This window comes from Tiliqua scincoides, chromosome 2 (assembly GCF_035046505.1).
Source record: "Tiliqua scincoides isolate rTilSci1 chromosome 2, rTilSci1.hap2, whole genome shotgun sequence".
Classification (NCBI taxonomy): domain Eukaryota; kingdom Metazoa; phylum Chordata; class Lepidosauria; order Squamata; family Scincidae; genus Tiliqua; species Tiliqua scincoides.
In genome coordinates, this window is record NC_089822.1 from 27,538,321 (window position 1) to 27,563,233 (window position 24,913).

General features: G+C 39.3%; 1 protein-coding gene across 2 annotated transcripts in view; it reads left to right on the forward strand.

Moving 5' to 3' along the window:
• ERBIN (erbb2 interacting protein) overlaps positions 1-20,404 on the forward strand; it is a 103,017-nt gene extending 82,613 nt beyond the window's left edge. Inside the window, exons 22-27 of one of the 2 annotated variants that reach the window (XM_066613437.1) lie at positions 7,199-7,342; positions 9,098-9,229; positions 9,737-9,946; positions 13,015-13,107; positions 15,979-16,053; positions 17,125-20,404. In XM_066613437.1, the coding sequence (XP_066469534.1) occupies positions 7,199-7,342; positions 9,098-9,229; positions 9,737-9,946; positions 13,015-13,107; positions 15,979-16,053; positions 17,125-17,229 (759 nt within the window). In that variant the 3' untranslated portion in view covers positions 17,230-20,404. The remainder of the gene's footprint in view (positions 1-7,198; positions 7,343-9,097; positions 9,230-9,736; positions 9,947-13,014; positions 13,108-15,978; positions 16,054-17,124) is intronic. The other variant, XM_066613438.1, reaches the window with a different exon arrangement.
• The last annotated feature ends 4,509 nt before the right edge of the window (positions 20,405-24,913 follow it).

Genomic DNA, 24,913 nt, shown 5'->3' on the forward strand with positions numbered 1-24,913 from the left:
ATATAGAGAAAGAGGAGTTTTCTGTCAAAATGCAGTTCCTCCCCAGGGCTGTTTGTCCAGTTTTGTGCATGAGCAATTTCATGTAAAATCTGCAGTCTGAAATTATGCAGGTGAAGTTTTCAAAACTGAATTTTTTAAACACAAATGTAAGTCAATAGTGTGGAATTGGTCTTTTCTTTTGTAAACAATTACAGGTCCAGCCTATTCATGCATGGATTTGACTCAACACGAATGGCCCCTGCAAATGAGAAGGAATGTGCTGTTCCCTGGAGAAGGGGAAAAATGCATCCCTTTAAAAGCAGTTTTAAAAATTGAACAGTCCTTTAACAATAGCCTCCTTAATGAGAGAGGGGGGGGGCAGCTGGCTGACAATCCATCAATCCTTCTCTCGCCTGCGAACCCCTCCCTTCCCCCAGTGAAAGAAAGGTGATCATTTTGCATTGGTGAAGGGAGGAGCTGAATGAAGTGCTGATGGATTGTCTTCTTAATGACTCTTACCTTAGAGTCAAAAGGTCAGCAAGGCTGTTTTTCAGTCACTGGAGCAAAGAAACTTTGCTTTTTACATTGATTTGCTATAGTGCATTTTTTGTTATCCAAGTGAGTGTTCGGAACGGAACCCATGCGAATAATTAGTCTCAGCCTATATATTACAGTAGCAGGCTATTCCAAATAAAAAATGGAATATACTTCATGCAACAAAAATTGCTGTTGGTCTAGATCAGGGGTGCTCACACTTTTTTGGCTCGAGAGCTACTTTGAAACCCAGCAAGGTCCAGAGATCTACCAGAGTTTTTTTTACAATGTTCGCGCCATCATAACATATAACATTTATGTGTACAATGTATGTTGGTGTACCTTGAGCCCCACTGAGTATAACAGGACTTACTCCTGAGTAGACATGCCTAGGATTAGGCTGTGAGGCTGCAATCCTAGCCACACTTACCTGGGAGTAAGCCGCATTGAGTACAATGGGCCTTACTCCCGGCGTTTCCTCCCAGAGGCACCTGAAGGGGGGGGGGTCGGCACTCCGCGATCTACTCATTTTGCCTCGTGATCTACCTGTAGATCACGATCCACCTATTGAGCACCCCTGGTCTAGATTATACTGGGTTTAGATATAATGGGGAAACTATAATTTCCTGCTCTAACGAGCTTAACGGAGTTGTGAGTTTGCAAACTTTGCTCTCCCTTCTGATTTTGGTTTGTGCATAAGAACATGAGAGGGAAAGCTTTTTCTTGTGGTTGGAAATAAGTCAATAGTTCCACATTGTGTACAAACGTAGAAGTAGTATACAGAAAGACCCTGACTTACAGCCCAATCCTGGCTGGGTGGTGCCGGCAGTGACTACTTTACAACAATCACAAAGTAGCCTCTGCCAGCATGCACTGCTGGGCTGTTGGTGGGGATGCCAAAGTGGCCTGCCATACACTGGTGAAGACCTTCCAGAGCAGGTAAAGCCTCGCAGGGGATGGAATGGGGTAGGGGTGGGTGGAATGTAGAAGGGGTTAGGCAGAATGGGGTGGTGGTAGGGAGAAGGGTGGATCAGGCCCAAGAGGGGGGTGGGTTTGGCAGCGGCAGTGCATGCCAAATCCTTACCATCTTCCCACGCCTCATTCACCTTCACAGATAATCTCAAACTTGCTCTAGTCATTGAGCCCACTTGCTCTAGACATTGAGCCCACTGGGCCCACTTGGGCTTACCGCAGGCAAGGGAATGTTCCCTTACCCTGAGGAGGCTTCTGGAGGCCAAAACTCAAGTTTTACCCTTGACTTATCCATGGGTCATAATGAATTACATGATTTTTGGTTTAAAACTTGCCCTCAATTTATCTATGAGATTGACTTACACATGAGCATATACAGTAGACCATGGTTTAAATAGTTACATTTCAACATGATAATAAATTGAACAAAGGTCAAGGAATCAGGAAGTACAGGCAGTTATTTTCTATTGTGCATTTTGTATTTGTGGACAAGAACCATGTGTCAGGTTCACTGTTTGAGTGGTTTTTTACTAGCTTGGATCAGATAATTAGTTTTGTTGTTGTACTATAAACTTTAAGATTGTTTAAGGGTTTAGATTATGTTTATGATTTAAAGAGTAACGTGCCACTCTTTAAACATAGCTTGTAAACAAAAACGAATGGGCAACCTCCTACTGAGGCATATTTGGCATGTAAAATATTTTGTGATCCAGTCAGTGGGAGTTGCTACTCTGTGACTGAAAATGCAGTGGTGCTACCTCCTGCTAGTGTTGGCATCTATATGCTGTGTCCTATAGCAGTTCTGGTTTGTTCATTAGATCAGAATAATCTAGAAATCAGAAAGTTGGAGTTGGAAGGAACCTTGAAGCTCATTTAGGCTTCAGCCTTTCAGCTCAGTGCATACAACTACTACAGCACCCTTGAACTCTGGTGGTGGAGTACTTTGCTTGAGTGTTTTTTCATGGTGTTGGAAGTGCCTGGAACTGCTTGGTTGAAAAGCAGTATAAACCTTATTGCAATCCAGATGGGATCTATTTCCTGACCCAGCAGGGGATTTGCACTCCAGACATGTTCTAGAGTGCCTATGCTTGTAGAAGTTAAGAAATTAACTTAATGAAATTAACTTAAGAAATAAACTTAATGAAAAAACTGGATAAAAAATAGCTATAATTTTTTCCTCTAACTTCCACCCCTTGATATTATTTCATCCATTATGTACTACATGTTCAGGGCAGTGTGTGTATATCTTTTTAGATACAGGTGGTGTCTAACTCCATCGTGTCCTGTTAATACGTTTTTCATGTTCTTGGAGGAAGAATGCAGCACAATTCAGCAAGGCAGTTTCTTATTAAATTAGTTATGTGTGGATGGAAGACTTTGCTGTTTCCTAATAATACGTTCTACACAGCTTTAAAGGTGGTTTTTATTTAGTTTTCTGCAACTTTTATCTCATTGAAGGAATAATCAAGGTGGCTTACACAATAATAAATGAATCATTTCAAAATGATTTTAGGGTGGAAAACATTATTAAAACAGCACAGCAATTTGTAAGTGTTCTGTGTGATCTCTGCATCTTGGAGAATCAAGTTTTCAAAGACATATTATGATAAATAGCTGCAGTGTATTATATGAACATCTGCAATCAGTGTGTCCTGTTCTGAAGTCTATGTCTATTCATTTGCTTTCTCTGTGGTTTGACTCAGTTGTTACTCTGGTGATGTGGTTGCCTCTGAGAAGGCAGATTGTGTGGATGGTGCTCAGTGTAAGTTAACCACACTCATTGTGTGCAGGGGAGCCATCATAGTTCAGGTGTATTTTAACTATATCAGTGAACTACCATAAAATGAGAGCTTTTCTGCTGGCAGTTGTGTTGCCAAGATAATATGCAAAGTGACTGCATAATTTTCCAGATGTATACTCTGCTTTAAATTATCATTTTATCAAATAAATTAATATTCTGATGCTATAGCTGCCCTATACTTTAAATACTGATCTCATTCCTTGAATAATTCCAAATACTTAGCAGAATGTTTATTTAGGATACATCTATCTTGTCATTTGTAATGAGTCTTCAGATCATGTTAAAGAGCAATTTGCATACAAAAGTACTGCCAGAAAGTATTTATTTTTAGTTTCATGTAAAACTAAAGTAATATGGGAGGCACAGTTACCTCTTCAACAGTAGTTATTTGAAATAAGCCCCTGTTGAGAATGAATTTGGTAAAGGTCACATCAGGGATAATAAAGGCCAGAGTGCTCAAACTCAGCTTCAGCTTCCTGTGCAAAAGCCTGAATACTATATAGTGTTGCAAACCTAAGTAGGCTAAACAGGACTGTAGCCACCAGCGGGAGGAGGGGGGAAATGTGTGATGGTGTCCTGATCCCTTTCAGGAATATTTCAGGCTCTGCTTTTCAGTCTCCCTTGAAGAAGAACTCTTCTTGTAACTCTTCTGCTTCCAGAGATATAAGGGGAAATGTGTAGGTAGTACTCTATTCAGTTATATGTCAAAAAGTAAAACTGATTCTTCCTCTGGTGTTTTAGGCAATTGGTGAAAGGCACTGGGGGTGACTGTACCAGAACTTGGACACCTGGCAACTTTTAAAACAAAATTAGAATTTAAATTATTTTTGTAAGATAACATTTTAAATTGAACAAGTTTGGCTATTTATATTTAGGTAATTGCAATGATGCATTACTTTTTGATGGCCTTTTCAATGTATTCTTGGTGTCTCTCTTCCATCACTACCCCAAAAAATTTGACTATGGGTATTGAACTCAAGCTTTCAATAAAGATTTTATGAGTTTTGCAAATTTACCAAAGTGATGCTTTAAGATGAGTGAATTACTTTCACTGGGACAAATTTCAAAAGAGTATTAGAGAGTGTGTATTCTAAAAATAAACTTGTGATACCTTTAAAGCCTAAAAATATATTGTGACACCAATTTTTCATAGGAAAAATTCATTGGATGTGTAAACATACAGGTTGAGACTCATTAATCACGAGGGTTCCTTCCCCAAACTCACTTGGATGGCAAAAAACAAACTAAAACAAATCAATTTAAAAAACAAAGTCCCTTTGCTCCAGTGATTTTAAAAACAGCCTTGCTGACCTGTTGAAATGCACACAGAGGCAATCAGTCTCTCTCCAGGCGCTTAGGCTTCACTAGGAGGCAGCAATCCCTCTCTTCACCAGGAGCCCCAGGGGGGGAATTGAGGAGGTGATCATTGCTGCCATTTAGCCTTTTTCCAGGTGCGGGGGGGGGGGGGAGGGAGGAGTGAAGCCTGCAGAGAGAATGACTGATGGATTGTCATCAACTGTCCTCTCAGGCATTATTAAATGACTATTTTCCTTTAATTTAAGGGGCCCTTCTCATCAGCTTTGAGATAGAAAAATCTGTGGATACTTAGGTTATACCTGTAATCACTTGTATGACTGTCTCTCTACAACAGTAAAAAGCAGTTTTTTAAACTGTGATTTTAAAGGGGTGCATTTTCCCCTTCTCCAGGGATCAGCACATTCCTTCTCATTTGCAGGGGTCATTCGTGTTGAGTCAAATCCGTGTATAAAAAATCAGTGTATGACATGGCTGGACCTGTAACTTCCTTATGCTGGATGAGATTGTTGGTCCGACTAGTTTACTGGACTGACTAGAAAGTGGCTCTTCAATGTAGAAGTAATTCCCAGTCTTGCTTCCAGGAGTTCTTTTAAAGAGAGATGGAGAAAATAGAATCTCTGGGGCCATGAGCTGACAATGCATGTCTTTTGCCCCTCAGCTGTGGGGCAAACCCCTTAACATTTGCTTTGCTGCATGAGAGCCACTTCAACATCTCCTTTCCATCCCTCTCTCACAGGTTAGAAGCCCACTCCAGGAGTTCTCAAAGTAGTTCTCATGACAGTGTTGCCACAGCAACTAGGAGACTTAACATATTACCTGTACATGGGACTGCCTCTGAAGACAGTTCGGAAACTGCAACTAGTGCAGAACACAAGTGCCCGTGTGGTTGCTGGGGCTTGCCGGTTTACTCTGTCAGGCCATTGCTTCAGAGACTACACTGGCTTCTGGTTAGTTTCCGGGCTGAATTCAGAGTGCTAGTTTTGACTTTTAAAGCCTCTACAATTCTGGTCCAGGGTATTTGAGGGACTACCTCCTTCCATATAATCCTACCCATCCTCTCAGTTCATTAAGGGGCTAGCTGTGCCACCACCAGTAGAGGTGAGGGGGATGTTGGCAAGAAATAGGGCCTACTCAGTGGTGGCTCCCCATCTGTGGAATTCCCTTCCTCTGGAATTGAGAACAGCTCCCTCTTTGGAGTCCTTTCAGCAGGGTCTCAAGACCTTTTTATTTAGGGAAACTTTTAAATGCTGACATGGGGGGTCTAGCATCTTTTAATCTGTGATCCAATTTTTTTTTGTGTGTAGTTTTAATTGTTTTAATGTTTTAGCACTGTTTTTAGCATATTTAAATATTATTGTAAGCCGCCTTGAGGGCCCTTAAGTGGGGTGGAAAGGAGGGGTATAAATCTTTTAAATAAATAAATATACCAATGTTATAATTACCAAAATAAGGATGGGAAAGTGATATCACTCGGCAAAAAAACAAAAATTGCTTTAAAATATTTTTAAACTTAACTGCTATATAAATTTCAGTTTAGTGTTGAAAATGAGCATGTTAGACTTTTACTTATAGTTTGTGCTCACTTTGGAAAGAACAGAAATGAAGAGTCTTTGCAAGTGTCCCCGTTAGTGTTCCTTCCATGTTTTTTTGTGGTCTGCACAGACCACAACGGTGGCGTCACAGATGTGGATGTTGGTATCCAAAGTGCTCAGTGATTATTATTGTCCTAGTTGCAGCCATGGAATTGCAAGCTGTGTGGGCCTTCATTTTGCTATTTGCAGCTTATAGGAGGACTGGTTCCCATCTGTATTGCATAAAGAATGCAGAAATATATTGAGAGACTGTTATGGTTTGGATCTAAAGATAAGCAGAAGGAGAAAATGCATTGGTGCTGTCTGTGACTTCTTGCCTAAGTGCTAGTAGAAGACCTTTCGCAGTGCAGTGCCACAGTGTGTTGGCAGTGTATTTAAGTACAAGAAACCAGGTGAAAAGCAAAGACATTGGCTATAGCATACAAACACTAATAAGGTTTTGAAAAGAGCTTATGCAAAGTCTTGGGCAGAAGGGAGAAGTCCTCTGGATTTGGGGTCATTTTCCCCATCCAATGCTCTTCTGATAGGTCAGAAACACCCTTTCTGTGAGTGAATGAGGCTTTATGCTAGCAGAAGGGCACCTTTGGATCCAAGTAATTGTTTCTACTTTGGATCCAAGTTATTGTTTCTGGAATACTTTTGCAGAAAAGTATACATCAGTTATCCACTTCCCTTTTTTGGTCAGCATACTGCCAATATGTATGTTGAAAGTATTTAAAATGTGGTATCTGTTTTTAAGCCACATGTACATTTGAATGGTCTTGTTGTCATGTAATTTATATGTATATTATGTCAGGCTGCATGTTCAACTTACTGTAAATGAGATCACATGGTGTTTCCCTCAATATTTTTGTATTCACAATGGTCATTGCCCTTTGTGTGCATGGTATTTGTGTTTGCACGATATACAGTATATTTGTCTGTACCAAGTTTGTGTATAACGTGTCCCTTGGTTTATGCATGCTGCACTAATCTCTGTGTTATCTGTCCCCTCTTTATTCAGAGCATGCTGTCTAGGTCCTTTAATTCCAATTATGCTCCAGTTAGCAGCTTTCACTATGGCAGCTCTAGGGATCTGCATGGCAGCCAAGGCAATGTTGCCTTGAGTTTTGTAGACGGAAGAAGTTCTGGTGTTCACATTGTTCGTGTGAGTACATGCATAAAAAGGCTATTGTTAGTAAGAAATTAGAAGGGCATGTGATATGTCTTTAGAGCCATTCACTTTTGTAATTTGTAATTTTGTACTATGGCTGATTCTACCCAATATTGTAATATGGGGATTCAATAATAGCAATTATTGAAGTTTTTTTTCTGCTTTTATTATTTGTGAGTTTTTTGTTGTTTTTTTGCCTTCTGCTAAAGCATCAGAAATGACCAGAAAAAGCACAACAGGAGATAGGATCTAGTTTTTAAATGTAGCACTTACATACTCTGTTGGCAGATCTTACCCTTAAGTCAACTGCTGGCCATTCTGAAGGGAATTTTATTCCTAAATCAAATTACAGGAGTCTATAGGAAATTGTCTCTAAGTATGTAAAAAAACTGGCCGACTTGAGATGCCCAGGTAAATTAGAAGTACTAAACTTACTATTCTTCTAACATATCTGACACTGGAGTAAACTTGCTTTTATCCTATTGAGAGTTCTATAATCTGCTGTGGTGGTGTTTTTTTGTTGGCTCACACCAGGGGTGTCCAAAGTTTTTGGCAGGAGGGCCACATCATCTCTCTGACACTGTGTCAGGGGCCAGGGAAAAAAAGAATTAATTTACATTTCAAATTTGAATAAATTAACATAAATGAATATATTAGAGATGGAGCTTATATGAATGAATTACGGTCTTGCAATAACTCAAGGCCTATAAAAGGCCTTGCACAAAGCAAGGCCAGCCTCTCCTTCACTGCCACCACTGCATCACAGACATGAAACAGCAAGCAGTAGAGGGAGCCCTTGTCCCACAGCTCACACGAGAGGTCAGTCACCCTCACGCTGAAAGCAGTTGCATCCGGCCAGTGCGGGCTCCAACAAATCTCGGGAGGGCCAGAGGCTCATTGGAGACTGGGGGCTCCCTGAGGGCTGCAAGTGGCCCTAGGGCCGGTGTTTGGGCACCCCTGGCTCACACTGAAGTTTTAGTTTCTATATTCACCATGTCCCTTTTCTTGTGTTTTGCCCTTTATCTTGTTTTTCAAGATGGTACACTTTGAGCCGATATCCCTTTTAAAAAAAAGACAGCCCAATCCAATTTTCGACTGCAACCTTCTTGGAACCGGAACTTTTTTTACCTTGTGAAGTGCTATGCACCGTGATGGAACTATATCAAAATAGTTTTGCTACATAGTTCGCAGCCGGTACTCTGTAAGGCACTTAGGAACTGAGACCCCATGTATTTCCAGTGAAAAGAAGGGTGTTCCTTCTCTAGGTCTCCCTGACCTCTCAATTCCTGAGGAAAAGAAGTAAAAGATACTATATTCTAAGTTGAGAGGTATTCATGCAAACTCAATGGTTACATAGTTCAGCAAGGCAAAATGTCGGAAGCAAGTATCAGTGAACAAAATGAATCCAAATGCAGGCTAAGTCTGGCAGAACAAAGTTTACAAAAGACTATTATGTCACATTTGCAAATCCTAACTATTCTTGGAATAGTTCTATTGTGCAGTCCTGAGTCTTTTAAAACCTCCAATGTTTTTCAGAAGCTGGGGTTAACATTTATGGCATGCTCAAAGTTGATTAATAAGATTAAATTATTTAATGCACCTAATAATATGCCTAACATTCTTATGTACAAAATCAGCAATTCTGGTATAGTAATCCTTTGAAGGACTTTAGCTTACTGTGAAGCTATCTAATTTACATGTTACTATGCAGCAAAAATATAGTGCAAATTTTTTGTTTGCTGTTTAAAGCACCCACAAACATCCACCCCAGTAGAACAATGTCAAGAGGATGTATTCATTTCCGGTCAGCAGAACAACTCATCTGCCACGCTTAGTCTTAAAGAAGCTGCTGCAGATAGCATGAAGAAACTTCCTGTACAGGTAACAATATATCATTATCTATATCTATATCATTCATTATGCATCTACAAACCTATTATTCTGAAAGCTTAAGATGGCTTCAGCATAAGGTGATGGACAGAGCCCAGCACTTCGTGGAAAATAATTTTGGTCCCTACTGTTTCTTTATGTGGACATGTCCACATGTGGACCCTGTATAAATGGTGCCAGTCAGTTAAAATTTGGCAAATTCATTGAAGGATTTATATTTTTTTATTTGGCAGTATAAAGAAGACTAAATTAATGGTTAAAAAAATACTTTCACCTGGGGAAAAAATTTCAAAAATTCCCAGAATTAATTTTATTTAGGTTTCTTTTGTCTGGATTGCTAATACTTATTAGTTATTTGTTAGGAAATAGATTGTACATGTTTAAAACAATATTTTTGTAATGCTTATAAGAGTTACTGGTTGAGCATGTGAAATCAAAATTGGTAAATAAATTTTGTTGCTGATATAAAATTGTTTAAAGGTGACTGATTTATTCTAGATACCTTTGACAAATGGGCAGATGTGTCAGCCTCCAAGACCTCAAGCAAATTATAGTCAAGTCCATCATCCTGGTCCTCAAACCCCTGTGGCAAGGCATCCTTCGAGAGAGCAACTGATTGATTATCTCATGCTGAAGGTTGCACATCAGCCTCCCTATGCTCATTCGCAAGGTTCAACCAGGCAAAGCCATGAGCTGCCAAAACAAGAGGTAAGGACTCATGTCATAAGTACTTGGTTTAGTGTTGGAATCCATTACAAACGTTTGGTGCTGATATTGGGCATAGCCTACTAATAACTGCTACTGTGTGGTTGCCATTTACTTCACTGCAATCCTGGGAACATCTTCTATCAAGCCCATTCAAATACTGGTAGACAGTTACCTGTAGTTCTGTCAGTACTGTTTGTGCATTCTTGGAAATAGTTCAGGAATAATGGCATGAGCTTGGATGGTTTAAGTTATTTCTCTTAAATATTTAAAACATTTCTGTCCTATTTTTGTTGCAACTGAAAGTGGCTTGCAATTAGGGAAAGGTTTACTTAATCAAATGCACAATAATCAAAAATTGTTTGAAATTAAAAAAGCCAACAAATGAGAAACCAACAAACAAGAGGCAGTCCTAATCCACCCAAGTCATGTTGTCCAATTACTACCAACCACAAATATCTAATCTAGCTTTTGATTTTAAATCCCTCAAGGAGCTTATAAAACATGCCATACAATTTTATTCATTGTAAAACATGAATATAATAGCTAAACAATGTAGCATAAAGTTATCATAAGGAACTTAAATACCATTTAAGTTCAGGAAAATACAATTTAAGCTCAGGTAAACAGGATGAGTTGATCTGGTACCCAAAAGATAGTAACAGTGCTGTCAGATGAATGTAGGGGAGAGTATTCCATATCTGGGGTGCCACATTAAGAAAAGGCCACTTTTTCAGTAGTCCCTTGCCTGGCTTCTGAAAGTAGGCACGCTTTGGGAAGAACTTCAGAAAAGGATCTTATCAGGCAGGTTCTGGTAGATAAGGTCCTTTTAGATTCCCAGACCACACACTAGTTATGGAGACTAGTGGACTAGACTGGATTTTATGAATGTATTTCTTGAGCTACCATCACTATTGCATACTGTACATCTAGATTAGATAAACTGCTACTGTATTTAACAAGGCAGAAATCAGTTTCGGAATATACGTAGATATTCTTCCTGTAAGGCAGCTAGTTCAGTACTGCAAGCTCTTATATTTTATTCCCTTTCTCAGAACATGTTTCTGTTACTACTTATGTTATGATGCAAGAGCCTATCTGGACTCTCACTAAACCTTGTACCATATTTTTCCCTTAACCTGGGCCTGAGCCATAAAAAGAATTGGGACACAGACTTGTCAGCAATTTTTAAAGGCAACAATTTTAAAAAGTCAACTGATTCTCTTTAACCATATATTTTGTTAAAATAAACTCAATTAAAATTTAAATCCAAATTAATAATTGAAAAATAAAACCCCTACATTAGATTGAGAGTAAAGTGGTTTCAACTAATTTTGAAATTGCAGCAGATATTAACATTCTAAAACCTGAAACCTCTGCTAGATAGAGGGCAGGAAGGGGGAGGGAGAGAATAGTTTAAAATGTTTGATTTATGGTATGCATCCATTCTTAGAGAGGAATAATTTTGAACTTAGGTCAGATGTATTTGAAGTAAGTAATACAAACAATGTAGGTGGGTCGCTCTGAACTTGACCACAGTTATAAAAAATTATTTACTGTGTACTTACCTTGGCAATAAAAATCATTTGTGTATATTTTTGTTTCTCAAAAATGTAACAGATGTATGTTAATTTCAATTTCCCATTGAATGTAACTAAAAATGACCGCAATACCACCAGAACGCACATTGTAATTTACAAAAAATTACAAGAGGGCAGGAGCCTGAAACATCACAGGGCAATTAATTTACTTACATTTGGTTAAATACTGGTTATATCTCTCAATTTACATATATTGGGCACTATTCCAGTTTAGAGTAGAGACATTTTATTCGTTTTGGTGCAATATGTATTTGTCTTATTTCTAAGCATTTTTATTAATGTATTACATATTTAAATATTAGAACAAACTAGTAACATTTTATAAAATATATTTAATTTATTAAGATTAAACTTAGTAAGATTAAAGTACCGTACTAGTACTTTGCTCTCTTGATAACAGAGTTGTGTAAAATCTAAGGGAGAGAATTGCTATGCAAGTAAAACAGTGGCTCGAATTTGCTAATTTATCATAAGATACTACTTGTAGCTCTTGAGTATGCTACAAACCAAAGACAAGTCAGAATTAGTTGGATATATTATGTCCAACTAATTGTTGGACACTCTCTCTCTCTCTCTCTCTCTATATATATATATAATCACTTCCAGTTATCACTGTGATTATTCTTCACTTGAATAAAAATGTTCTATTACAAGCATTTGTTTTGTTTTAAAAATTAAGTCATCTCTCTTTCAAGGTTTTCTATGATTAAGTCAAAAGATTTGAATTACTGAGAACTGCAGAGTCACTTAAAATGCATCTGTTCATAATGTGTGCAGTCATGGATGACATCTGCATCTTAAATCATCTTGTGCTTCATGGAACACAGTAAAAAAAATGGGTTAATGCAGACTACAAACCATAACTTTATTTGGGCAGAAGGGTGCAGTCCAGCTTCTGTTGAATAGGCCAGAGCTCCTATTGATTTTAGTTTAAAAGAATAGCAACCTAAATGAAGAGCCTGTGTAGCAGTACAGTGCTTTCATCCTTTAATGTACAATAATTTATACTTGAAAAAGCTATAGTTGAGCCAGTTCCATTTTCTTTGAAGTGTGCAGTGTTGCAGAATGGTCTCTCACATGACAGTCTTTTCTTCCTGACTGAAATTTTTGGATTAACTTCTCTATCATTTGTAAGTGTGCCCATTCTTTTGACACAGATTAGTTTTCATTCATTCTCTGAAACAGATGTTACAATACTTTGGTGAAATATTAATCCTGTATCTGATATCAAAAACAAAATTAAGATCCTTTTATTTCTCAGTGTGATTGCCACTGTAGATTCTCTGTTGCCCTACACTTAAAATATATCTACTGGCACAAGCTGCTCAACTCATGGACCAAAGACTAGCCTTCTTCAGTTGAAGAGGTGTGTGTGTGTGTGTGTGTGTGAGAGAGAGAGAGAGAGAGAGAGAGAACATGGATGATTAAAATGGGCTGTTCATTTTCATAAGAAACATGTTTCTGTTTTAGCTTCGAGTGAGAATCGAAAAGGATCCAGAGCTTGGATTTAGTATATCAGGAGGAATTGGTGGCAGAGGAAATCCTTTCAGACCTGATGATGATGTGGGTATCAAACCTGAAAACATTTGCTAAATTTTGTTTTCCAATGAACCATATTTCTGAATGGTTGAATACAGTGGTTCTCAAACTTTTAGCACAGGAACTCGCTTTTTAGAATGAGAATCTGTTTGAACCCACTGGAAGTGATGTCATGACCGGAAGTGACATCATCAAGCAGGATAAAAATTTTAAATCAATCCTAGGCTGCAATTCTAGCCACACTTATCCAGGAGTCAGTCCCATTTAGTATTATTGTTAAAAGCATATACATAATAGCTTGTTAAAAGTATAGATCTGTAACATTTCCCCAAATACAGTCACATACCATTGTAGCATCACATCTACTATATTAAAAATAAAATATTGGAATGGGGACCCATCTGAAATCATCACCTGACCCACAGTTTGAGAAACACTGGTCTAATAGATCATATATTCATCTAATATTGCTTTAAGATGATAAAGTTGGAAGGCGCAAATCACACTAATGTGTTAGCTAATTATTCCTATGTCTTGCTTATTGAGCTTGTCCCAGTAAAGTTGCATTCATCAGCGGTGCTAGCACAAGCCATTTCCGTTGCCCTGTTCTGCTCACCGCATTCCTCTTTATCTTCCCCTCCCCATTCTTGAGGATTGGGAGTCACTTAACAATGAGATTGAATGGGGTGGAGAGGGGAATACCTGGAACATGTAGACTGGTGCTTCTGCTAGCAGTTAAGTGCTTGCATCGGTTCTTGTGCACTTCCTTCACTGGCTCTTGTTTTGCAACTACCAGTCTGGACTGCATTATGCTCTTGCATTACCAACTGGTGTGTCAAATACTTTCATTTTTCATCACTATCTCGGATACCAAATGGAGTGGTAGAAGTATACAATGTTTTGCATAATGCTCTTTCCTTTTTTCCTGCTATAGTTGGCATTCAGGTATTTAAAGAGCTGTTGGAGGGAAGACGAAGTTAGCATTTAGCTGGATGTGCTTCTCTCTAGCTGAGTTTATAGCTTCAAACAAGATAACTGTATGTGAAGCTGGGTATTTATTTTTTAAATTCCTCCAGTGCCCTGTGGAAACTCATTTTTGAAACTAGGGAGAGTTTCAAAAGATGTTTTAAATGGCAGGGAGAAGATACCATTCAAGGAAGAAAAAATCGAAGACCTGCCAAATCTCATTACTTAAAGGAACTTTCTGGATTGTGGCCTCTGTCAACTCTCTAGTGTGGAAGGGCTTGTATGAAGTAACTTTTGAGATCTGTTCCTTGACTAGTTGGTGACCAGCCTTTCAGTCCAGCAAGTATCTTCATAGACTCAGAAAAGCTTGCCTAGGCACACAAGAGTTTGTGGCTTTGCCCAGCAATGTATCCCAAAACGCAACAAATCAAATTTCTGAAGCACCTTTCAGTGTGGTGCCAAGAAGCTATGGTTCAAAAATAAAAGTAATAATCCTCAGTACAAATGCATATTTAGTTGACCTGTGTACTACTTTGGATTGGGCCCAGTTGAGTATAATGGCATATTAATAGTTCTCAAACTTTTCAGCACTGGGACCCACTTTTTAAAATGACGCTGTATCGGGACTCATCTAGCTTTATGAGACTTAAGAAAAGTTTCACCTTAAGACCTGCTCAAGTTTTTGTTTTTATCCTTTTTACTGTGGTGGGGGGTGCCTTCTGGAGCATTTGTTGAGCTCCTTGTTTACTGGATTGGAACCATTCTGGAGGCCTTGCATTTGTTTTGGCCTGCCCGTTGAAGTGGACTGAGGCATGGTTGCCTACTTGTGGGTAATTGCACGTGTTTGGCTCAGTTTCACATTTCATAGAGCTCAATACATTTTTCTTGTTAACTTGGGGGGGGCGGACTTCCTTTTTGAGTGTTTTTTGGTGGCTTGTATTTATCAGATTGGGATCATTCTAGTGGTATCGCATTCCTCTTGGCCTGCACTTGCACTGAGGCACATTTGCCTGCTTATGAGTAGACATGCACATCCAGCTCAGTTGCCCCTTCTATAGGGTTTAATACATTTTCCTTATCAGCCTGTTTCATGACCCACCAACAATCGGGTAATGACACACTGGTAGGTCCCGACACATAGTTTGGGAAACAGACATATTGGAAGAATGAAAAAGCACATGTATATTTATAATTAAGATAACTCTGATTTAAAGATTGGGATTTTGTTGTGGGATAATATACTCCTTCCTGCTACCCTGTCTTCTTGCACCCTAATCTCCTTTTTTCCTTCTTCCATTACCTGGGTTAATCAATATTAATGTTCAACTTTCTGATTTGGGTTAAAAGGAACTCAGATATGCCTTGAATGCTCTAGAAAAGTGATCTCCAAAGTGGAGATTGCTGCGCACCGGGAATGTCTTCCCCAGTGTGACTGGAGCTTACTGTTCTGGCATGCCATGGAGCTGCATGTCCTTCAATTGGGACGATGTGGCACTCTGGGCAGTTGCATCTATGGTACAATGCAATTGCATTGCAGTGGGCATTGCGCTAGGATTTCTGGGCAGATGCAACTGCCCACTGTCAAGTCGTAGAGAGCCGTGGCACACTAGAATGATAAACACCGTTCACGGAGTAGACGGCTTCTCCCGAACTCCAGATCCGGACCCCGGAGGAGCCTGCTCTAGAATACCCCATGTTCTTCTGTGCATGCCTGAGGGGAGAGTATGCATGATTCTGCACTATGTTCAGATACCTAGCTTCTAGTTACACCCACCCAACCTTGGATTTTAAATCTGCACCCACCCAACCTTTAATTTTAAGCCACTTCATATATTTCTGAAATATGTATCACTGTTTGTTCAGTATAAACATTTTATTTCAAGATCGTGGCTCAGCTTAACTAAAAACTGTATTTCTATTTACTTGAAGGGTATATTTGTTACCAGGGTACAGCCTGAAGGACCAGCATCTAAGCTGTTGCAGCCAGGAGATAAAATTATTCAGGTAATAGTTAAAATAATTCACTTTTAAGAGACCTTGCCTTTATTGCATCATATCCTTGCATGAATTATTTTGCTTCTAACAGCAAAGTGGGGAGGGCTGGTTTTTGCTGATACCCCTTCCCCTTGCAGCTTCCTGTTCTCTACCTCCCTGAATAACTGCCTTTCATAATCCCCCAGCTCTCTGGAACTAATGTTCAGGGTATCCCTGACAAGGGACTGCAAAGGGAAAAAGAGACCAGGAAAAATTACCTTGGAAAAGGGTGATTTTTTATTTTCCTGAAATCACCTCATACAGTGGATTATTCCACAAATGGAATAAGACTTAGGAAATGACTCTTTGGGCGCAATCCTAACCCACTTTCCAGCAGCAACATAAGGGCCATGCAGTTCCAAGGTAAGGGAACAAACATCTCCTTACTTTGAGGAGGACTCAGTGATTCCCACCCAGCTGCAGGATGCAGCACATGTCCCATAGGCACTGCTATGCCAGTGCTGGAAAGTTGGTTAGGATTTGGACCTTTTGTCTCTTACACCCTTCTCTCTGCTGTTGTTTCTGCCTAGTCCTTAGAGTTGGCAGTTACCACCTTCAGACTCTCTTGATCTTTATTCTCAATTCACTTGCTACCATTTCCCAATGCCCTTGTTGATTTACTAACCCCAGTTCTGGCTTGCCTTTTGACATTTCACATAATCCTCTGAGGCCTAATTCTCACAGTTGATGAGGTGATTGACTGCTCTGGAGTGTACCACTTCAGACTGCAGGTGAAGATCACATGATTAAAAGCGCTTCTGTTTAAAATGTTTAAAATCTATGCATATACAAAGCTGATATGCCAGGGAAAGGCAAGGCTTAATCTGTTATGTGTTTTTATATGCAGCAAATGTGTTTGGATGGTGGAACACTCAATCATGTTCCATCTGCATGATGGAAAGTACTGGTACTTTCTGCAGTGGTAATTTCAGACAGAGATTTACCAGCTTATTTGCTGCTTATGAAAGTCATGTAAATAAGTTTTGGCTGTTCTTAAGAAGTTGCTGCTTTGCATTTATCAAAATATAATTTCCTTTCCAGGCAAATGGATATAGCTTCATCAATATTGATCATGGACAAGCAGTATCCTTACTAAAGACTTTTCACAACACAGTGGAACTCATCATTGTTCGAGAAGTTTCTTAAAAACAGGAGATGTCAGTGAGATCCCTTGAAGGACTTGTGTGAAACTAAATATTTTGATTATTTTTATACACAAAAAGAACTTTTAAAATCATGTACAGGAATAAAATAATGAACTTGTGGTCATAGGGGGAAGAACCACTTCAGATAACACAGATGAAACAGTTTTGGAAATGCGTGTGATAACGGATATTGAGTTTTGATGCATTGTAGCAATCAGAGGTCACTCCTCCAGCAACAAACCTGTGTCGTTTTTTGTACAGATGGTAGGTTTATTTTTGGATAATTCATACACATTGCTAACTTTTGAGTAGGGATATAAAGGAGCCTCCATTGTAGCCAGTGGACAGATGGCAGGGCTTTCTGCCCTGTTCCTGTTTATTGCCTTTTTAAACCTTTTTTTGTTCACACCTGGTTTTAATGTCTTTGTTGAAACCACATCTGTAGATGTGGATAAGAGTTTTGAAATGTTGGCTTTGCTATGTGCATATTGTATAGATGAATGGGTAGATAGAAGGTGAGGTTGGTTAATTTAAATGGCCAGGTAAAATGGCTACGAAAGTATGGAATCAAGAATGGAGAGGAAAAATAGGTTAAAATGAGAATGTATATCTACCATTAGAAAAATGCAATAAAATGTGAAGTCTTTTTAGAAAGACTATAAATATGCTTCTGGGCGTTCTAAAAGATTGGTTCATATCACATCCACTGACTGTCTTATTTGCTATGTGTAATTCAATTTTGAGTGTGTTTTTTATCATGCACATTTTTTTTCACCTGTACTGTGGAGTTGTACCCAGAGACTCCTCTCTGCTATGAAAATCCCTAGTTTTGTGCAAAAATGGTGATTTTCTTCTGCCTTGAATTAAATACTCCAATTTCAACTTATTTATAGATTTTTTTAAAAAAATGGCCAGTTTTTTACTGTGTTGCCTGTAACTCATCACATATGTATAATACACATGTGCATGTTCAAACCTCTAATTATTCTGCCAGAAAAAGCCTCATTCTTTTTAATGGGACTCATGGCAGTGAACCCTATGAGGATTGGGCTGCCCCAGGAGTAAATGGTGAAGGGATAGGAAAGAGATCTTGATTTTGTTTGGCCTTGAATTGCCTTGTTAAACTAAAAGGAAACAATACGTACGAAGCTAGGTAACCAAAGCCAGTTTTTGTGAAACTGTTGCACAGTGATGGGAGAATTGGTATTGGGAAGTTGTAGGGCAAAGGGATGGGTACTTGGCACCCACCAGTTTGTTATGATCTTTCTCAAAGGGCTGTTCCTACAGGTGACATTAAATGTGAACTAGACACTTCAGAGTCATTAAAGGGTTTCTAACTATATTAATGTAATAGTGATAACCACAGGCTGCCTTTGTTCCTTATTACTTGTATAAAATATTGGATTATACATAATTTTTTGTTTGAAAAACATTGTTTATTTTCCTGTTTCTCCTTATGTAACTGAAATGAGATTGCCTATCTTATGGGGTAATAAGTAATACATGGTTATTATGGACCAGAGAAAAGTGCCATAGAAGACCAATAACTGTTTGTGTGCGTTTTTTTTTAAAAAGGCTAACGATTAACCTGTCATTGGAGCAATAATCAGTTACTGCAATTTTTAATAAATAGAAAAATAGTTTTAAAGACAAATCTAGCAAAAACACCAGCCTAGTGTAGTTTTTGGAAAGACATGCTGGAACAGAAAAGAATTTATGTACCTAAAAGATATAGGCAGTACTTTTTAAATGCTCAAATTCCAATGATATTGCACTTCAAAGATGTTATCAGCTGCATATTGTACTGTGTATAGTTTTAATAATTTTAATTGAAACCCTTTAACAACTCTTTGTACATTAATTTTAGTTGGTTTTCATTAATATTTACATAGGAATTGATTTTTTTATATTAGCAGAAATGTGCTGTATTTTGGTAAAATTCACTCATTTTCTGTGTGCTGTTAATTGTTAAAGAAAACAAGAAACATAGCTATATAATGGCAGGCTTCAGTGTTACCTTGCTTCTAAAAGTGTCCTCTTTTTAATTTTTCTTTTTGTTGACTGCATTTTTAAAAATTTTCCTCATTCATTGCTTTTAATCATATTATTAAACTCAGCCTTTTAAAGGGAATACAAACAGATCAGGCCTAATTTGACCTGAGACAAATCAGTAATTTTGGGGAGGGCAAAAAGTCCCAGACCAGAACTGATTCTTTACTGATTGTATATGTAATACATCATGAAATCTATTACATTTTGTATGAATGATAAGCTTTGTAAACTATGCTATTGCAATTTAATTTAATTGGAATAGTGTTGTATAACAAGGATGTTGCCAAAAATAATCATTGTTTGTAATGAGAATTTAAAACAAGAAATGTGATGCTGCTTGTTTCCAAGGAACTAGGAAAAATTAGCATTGCAGTGAGATATTGATGATGGTTTTTTGGGGGGAGGCACTCTAGCATCTCTGGGAAGGGCTACAAAAGACCTCTGCCTGAAACCCTGGAGGGCTGCTCCCAATCTATATAGACAATGTTGAGCTGGATTAATGATATGACTAAATATAAAGCAGCTTCATGTGTTCATGTATGTTCATATTTTCTCCTGGAAAATGGCTTGTTTTTAAATTCATTGCTCTATTTCTGTATTCTGGGACTGACAAAACAGTTTTGTTGAGAGGGGCTGTGGAAGAACAGACAACTTCAAAACACAAGGAAAATTATTCTGAAGTAACGGATTCTTGATGTTTCTCATGTTGTCAAATAAGATATATCTGCAGAGTCAGTTGCTTTGGCATAGAATGAATAAAGTATTTGTCAACTCAGTGTTCTTTTCATGACAGTTCATTAAAGAATCAGTTCAAATAAATTCTGGAAGGAATCCAACATATTTATTCTGTAAATATATATTTTTTACTTTTTTTTGGACTGGAGTTTTGAAAATGTGTATATACTTGAACACATCCTATGAACACAATCATAGCAATAAGCAACACTCAGAACCAAGCCTTTATGATTAATTTGCTGTACTATTTTTTAAAAAAAATTATTCCCTTGTCAGCAGCTATGTAATGTTTTTATTGATCAGTGTTTATTCAGCATTCCAAATTTTTGTATATAAATTGTTTCTGAAGTAACACATGGAGACTAGATAATAAACTAATGCTCTTTAAATATCTGCGTAACTTACTGATTTTACTTTACATCAGTCTGGAATGTTCTAAATTGTTTCTTCTGTATGGATTTATGACAATTAGATAACTCATCTCAATTATCAGATTTTGTTTATTCAAGCAATAGATTGAGATTTTTTTAAAAACCCCATCCCATTCCTTACCTGAACTGGGATTGAGCCACTTACGATGCAGTGTTGCCTGAACAGCCCTACATGACAGGTTCTGTGAAGTATTTCTTTCACAACCACTCCAGTTGATGGGGGTTATACTAATGGCAAAACCATAATTTCTACTCCTTTGTAGATATATGTATAAGTCAGACATGCGTTTGCTCCATGTCGTAATACACAAAACAGGAACACTATTTCTACCATCTAGGTGGGGAAAAAATAGTTTAACTTCACATACCTGAAGAATTGCCATAGCCTCTCCTGGTACTAAGATAACTTATTTGTCCCATTTTAAAGATAGGGTGGAATCTTGATCCAGAATCCCAGCACAATAGAAGACTGTTAATTTGATCTGACCTGAGTCAAGCTCCATTTGTCACATTTACTGCATTTGATTGTAAGAATAAATTAAGATATTCAACTTAAAAGGCCCTCTTCCCATGAAAAGGTGGCATAAAGCATGAAAGGAGCAGGAAGAAGCTTTAACAGACATTGATACAATTTGCACTCACGTTTTATCCTGGTGGCCATAATGTAGTCACAAGAGAGTAATTTTCATTTATTTGGAAAGTGTTTTCAATCACATTTCATTGACACAGAGTAGGAAACCATGTAATTTCCCTTATCCTTTCCCAAGTTTTACCATCACCTGCAAACAAGGAAATAATTTTGGTTCATCCAGCAAAATCTTAAAAGAAAAAAGGCAAGTGGTTTCCAGATTCTGATTATTTTGATCTTTCAGGACTGTTTCTGTTTTTCAGACACTGAGGCAAAAGGCTAAGAAGTGAGGAGGATGAACATATATTGTCCATTGTATTTGGTTCAGATTACAGTAGTTTCCTATATTACTATCTAAGGGTTCTCACATAACTAATTAAATATAAAGAAAGCCAAAATATGTTCATAAGAGATAGAGAGTAAAGGTGATACATTGAATATGTAATCTTTTCTCTTATTTGTTCTTTGATCTGAAATAGCCACAGATGCACCAGCCCAATATGCAATATGGTGTGTGTGGAGGTGTCGGGGAGGGGACTGACCACCTGTTTGGTGGGAGCTCCATGTCTGTCAGTTGTGCATTCTGGGTAACTCCTTCCTCAGGTAGGCAGGTCAGGTGAAAGTTTTCCTGAGGGAGGGGCTGCCTGGATTTCCCAGAACTGACCTCACTGTCACTTTTGTTTTTTGCTTTTGCTGTTTTCCCACCAAAATGTCACCTGAATTAGCTGTTTGACTGGAAGGGGCAAATAGCATACACAAAGAGGAGTTATTTTGGCAAATAAGTCTATGGTAGTCGTCATATTAACAAGCTGATGATTAATTCAGACTGTATTCTAGGCATGTATTTAGTAGAAGGTGAATTGTGTACAGGTATAACCTAATTATTCACAGATTTTTCACCCACAGTTTTGTCTCAATGTGATGAGAAGGGCCCTTTAAAGGAAAAAATTTGTTTAACAATAGCCCTGTTGATGCAAGAGAGTGCAGCTGGCTGACAATCCATCAATCATTCTCTCTCCAGGCACTTAGAGCAGCTTCACTCAAATGCAAGCGACCCCCTCCCTTTCCCCTGAGCACATGAAAGAATGATAATCACTTTGCATTCTTTCCCAGTGCTGCACTCTGGGTGAAGGGAAGGGTTGATGGGTTGGAGGGAAGCCTTTCTAAGTGCAGAAAGATTGATGGATTGTCTACATAATGTCTTTGTCTTACATCACAAAGGTAAGCAAGGCTGTTTTTAAATTGCCTAGCAAAGGGACATTGTTTTTAAAATTGATTTGCTTTAATTTGATTTTTGCTATCCATGTGAGTTCTGGGAACAGAACTCTCATGAATACTGAGACTCAACCTGTAGTGCTACTTACTGGTTGTTAGAAGCATTTGGGTTCTCCCCCCCCCCCCCCCATGCAGTAAAAGTGTTAGAAGTATCCCTAGGTAACCCAATGCAGCTTCTATTGATTATGTATTCAATGCACAACCTAAATTAGGGGTCAGCAACCTTTTTATTAATAGGGGATGGATGTTCAGCAGTGACATCATCATGTCACCACCAAACTTCTGGATTGCTGAGCTCGTGGAATCAACTGAACAGAGCTTGGCTTGAGAGGTGAGGCCTCCCATCCAGTTTGCTGTGCTCCGGATGGGGAATAGCAGTCACTGACCCAGGCAGCTCTGCCATTCCTCGTCAGACATGCAGTGAATTATTATTATTATTATTATTAACAGTATTTATATACTGCTTTTCATCTAAAAGTTCACAAAGCAGTTTACAGAGAAAAATCAAATAACTAAATGGCTCCCTGTCCCAAAAGGGCTCACAATCTAAAAAGATGCAAATGAATACCAGCAGACAGCCACTTGAACAGACAGTGCTGGGGTGAGGTGGGCCAGTTACTCTCGCCAGTCACCACTCTCACTGAGAGTGAGGCCAGTTACTCTCACTCTCAGAATTGGGGGGTGGGGGAGCTTGCCTCCCAATCCAAGCTCTCTGTGGACCAGATTACATTGGGCCAGATCTGGGCTACAGCTTGCCAACTCCTGACCTAAACAAATCTCCAACTTTGCTAATAACTACCATACTTCACTTTTACTTCAATTTTCTGTGTTACAAGGGTCTACATGTTTTGAGTAGTCTTGTTTATAGAACAGGATAACTGCCAGATATATTTTTCTCAAAATTGACTTTTATTGTTTGACCTACTCTACCCTGCACACAAGTGTTTTAGCACCTAGTACGCTGATCAATGTGATGCAGTAGATTGATCAATATATAGAACTCCTTCTGTGTGTATATATATATATGTATACAGATATAATTGATCTATATAACTTCTTTTATACCACATCTTTTGTTAGACGCTATGGTTGGAACCTTACCTAGCTCTTCCTCCTTTTTCCCTTCTCTTTAATTCTCTTTCTCTCACCCAGTCTGATGAATTCTAATGTAAACTTGCTGTTCCCATTTAATGTATTTCTGAAAAATGGTTTGATGTTTTAGATGGGTCTGGCCAACATTTCTCCCTTAATGTGAGGTGTGTGTGTGTGGTTTTCTGAAATCAGAAGTGGTGAAATCCAGGGTAGAAGGGCGTTAAGGCTTCTACCACCTTGGTGTGCTGCAAAGAAAAGCTACTTCAGCATTTCTCAACATTTGTCTTCTGCTACAGCATTTCACATGGTACACATATTGGACATACCACTGGAAGTAACTGGAGATGCCATCATTGCCAGTTACTTCTGGGTTGGGAAGCCAGATGTGACATTACAAACACTGCTAAGAGCTCAGGGTGCACAGGAGGGTTTTTTCTAGTGGAGTGCAGAAAAGCATGCTTTGGAGCTGTGTCCACCAAGCCAAGCCTCCCACCACTGTTGCATTGTACTCCTGGTCGGGCTACAGAGTTACAGTGGTCCCATGAATTCCACCTCAAGTACCACTGGTGGTACCCATACCACTGGTTGAGAAACACTGGGCTAGGGACCTAAATGTCTCTTGAGCTCCTTGAGAGGGGCTTTATATAGTGTAGCGAAGAAGCAAATTGCTCTTCAAGCTCTGACAGGAGACCTCCGTCATCAGCCACCGACCCTAAGAAGAGTCCCACTGGATCAAGCCAAAGGCCCATTACCCCAACTTCCTGTATCTCACTGTAGCCCACCAGATGCCTCAGGGAGCACAAAAGACCACAAGAGACCTGCATCCTGCTGCCCTCCCTTGAATCTGGCCTTCTGGAGGTAGCCAGGAGCTTACAAAGACCCATCAATGGATTGTAGCCTGTGGTGGACTTTTCCTGCAGAAATCTGCCCAATCCCCCTTTAAAGGTATCCAGCCCTGGTGATGACATCACATCCTGTGGCAAGGAGTTCCACAGAACAACCCCACGCTGAGTAAAGAAATATTGTCCCAATACTCCTGCCACTCAATTTCAGGGCCTGTCCCCTGGTTCTGGTGTAGTGTGGGAGGGAAAGCCCATCCCTCCACTGTATCTGTCACCACATCCTGTGGCAGGGAGTTCCACAGACACTCGGTTTCAGGTGGTGTGGTTGGGTGGAAGCACCCCCTGTCCACCCCCGCCCTGGTCCTGTTGCTGCTGGGCTGCCAGTCCAGGCCCACCTCCCTGGAGCGCAGCGCTCTTTCCACCCGGGGCCTGAGACTAGGGGGCTCCCCGCCACCAGCTCCAGCGCCATCTCAACAGCCGCTTCCCCAGCCCTGGAGCAGACGAGTAAGACCGCCTCGACGCTAGAGGGGAACTGCGCTCGCCGAAGCGTGCCGACGCTCTAGGAAGGCACGCAAGCTCCGCCTCTGTGGTGACTTCCGCCTCCGCGCCCGTGCTCGGCTCAGGCAGACA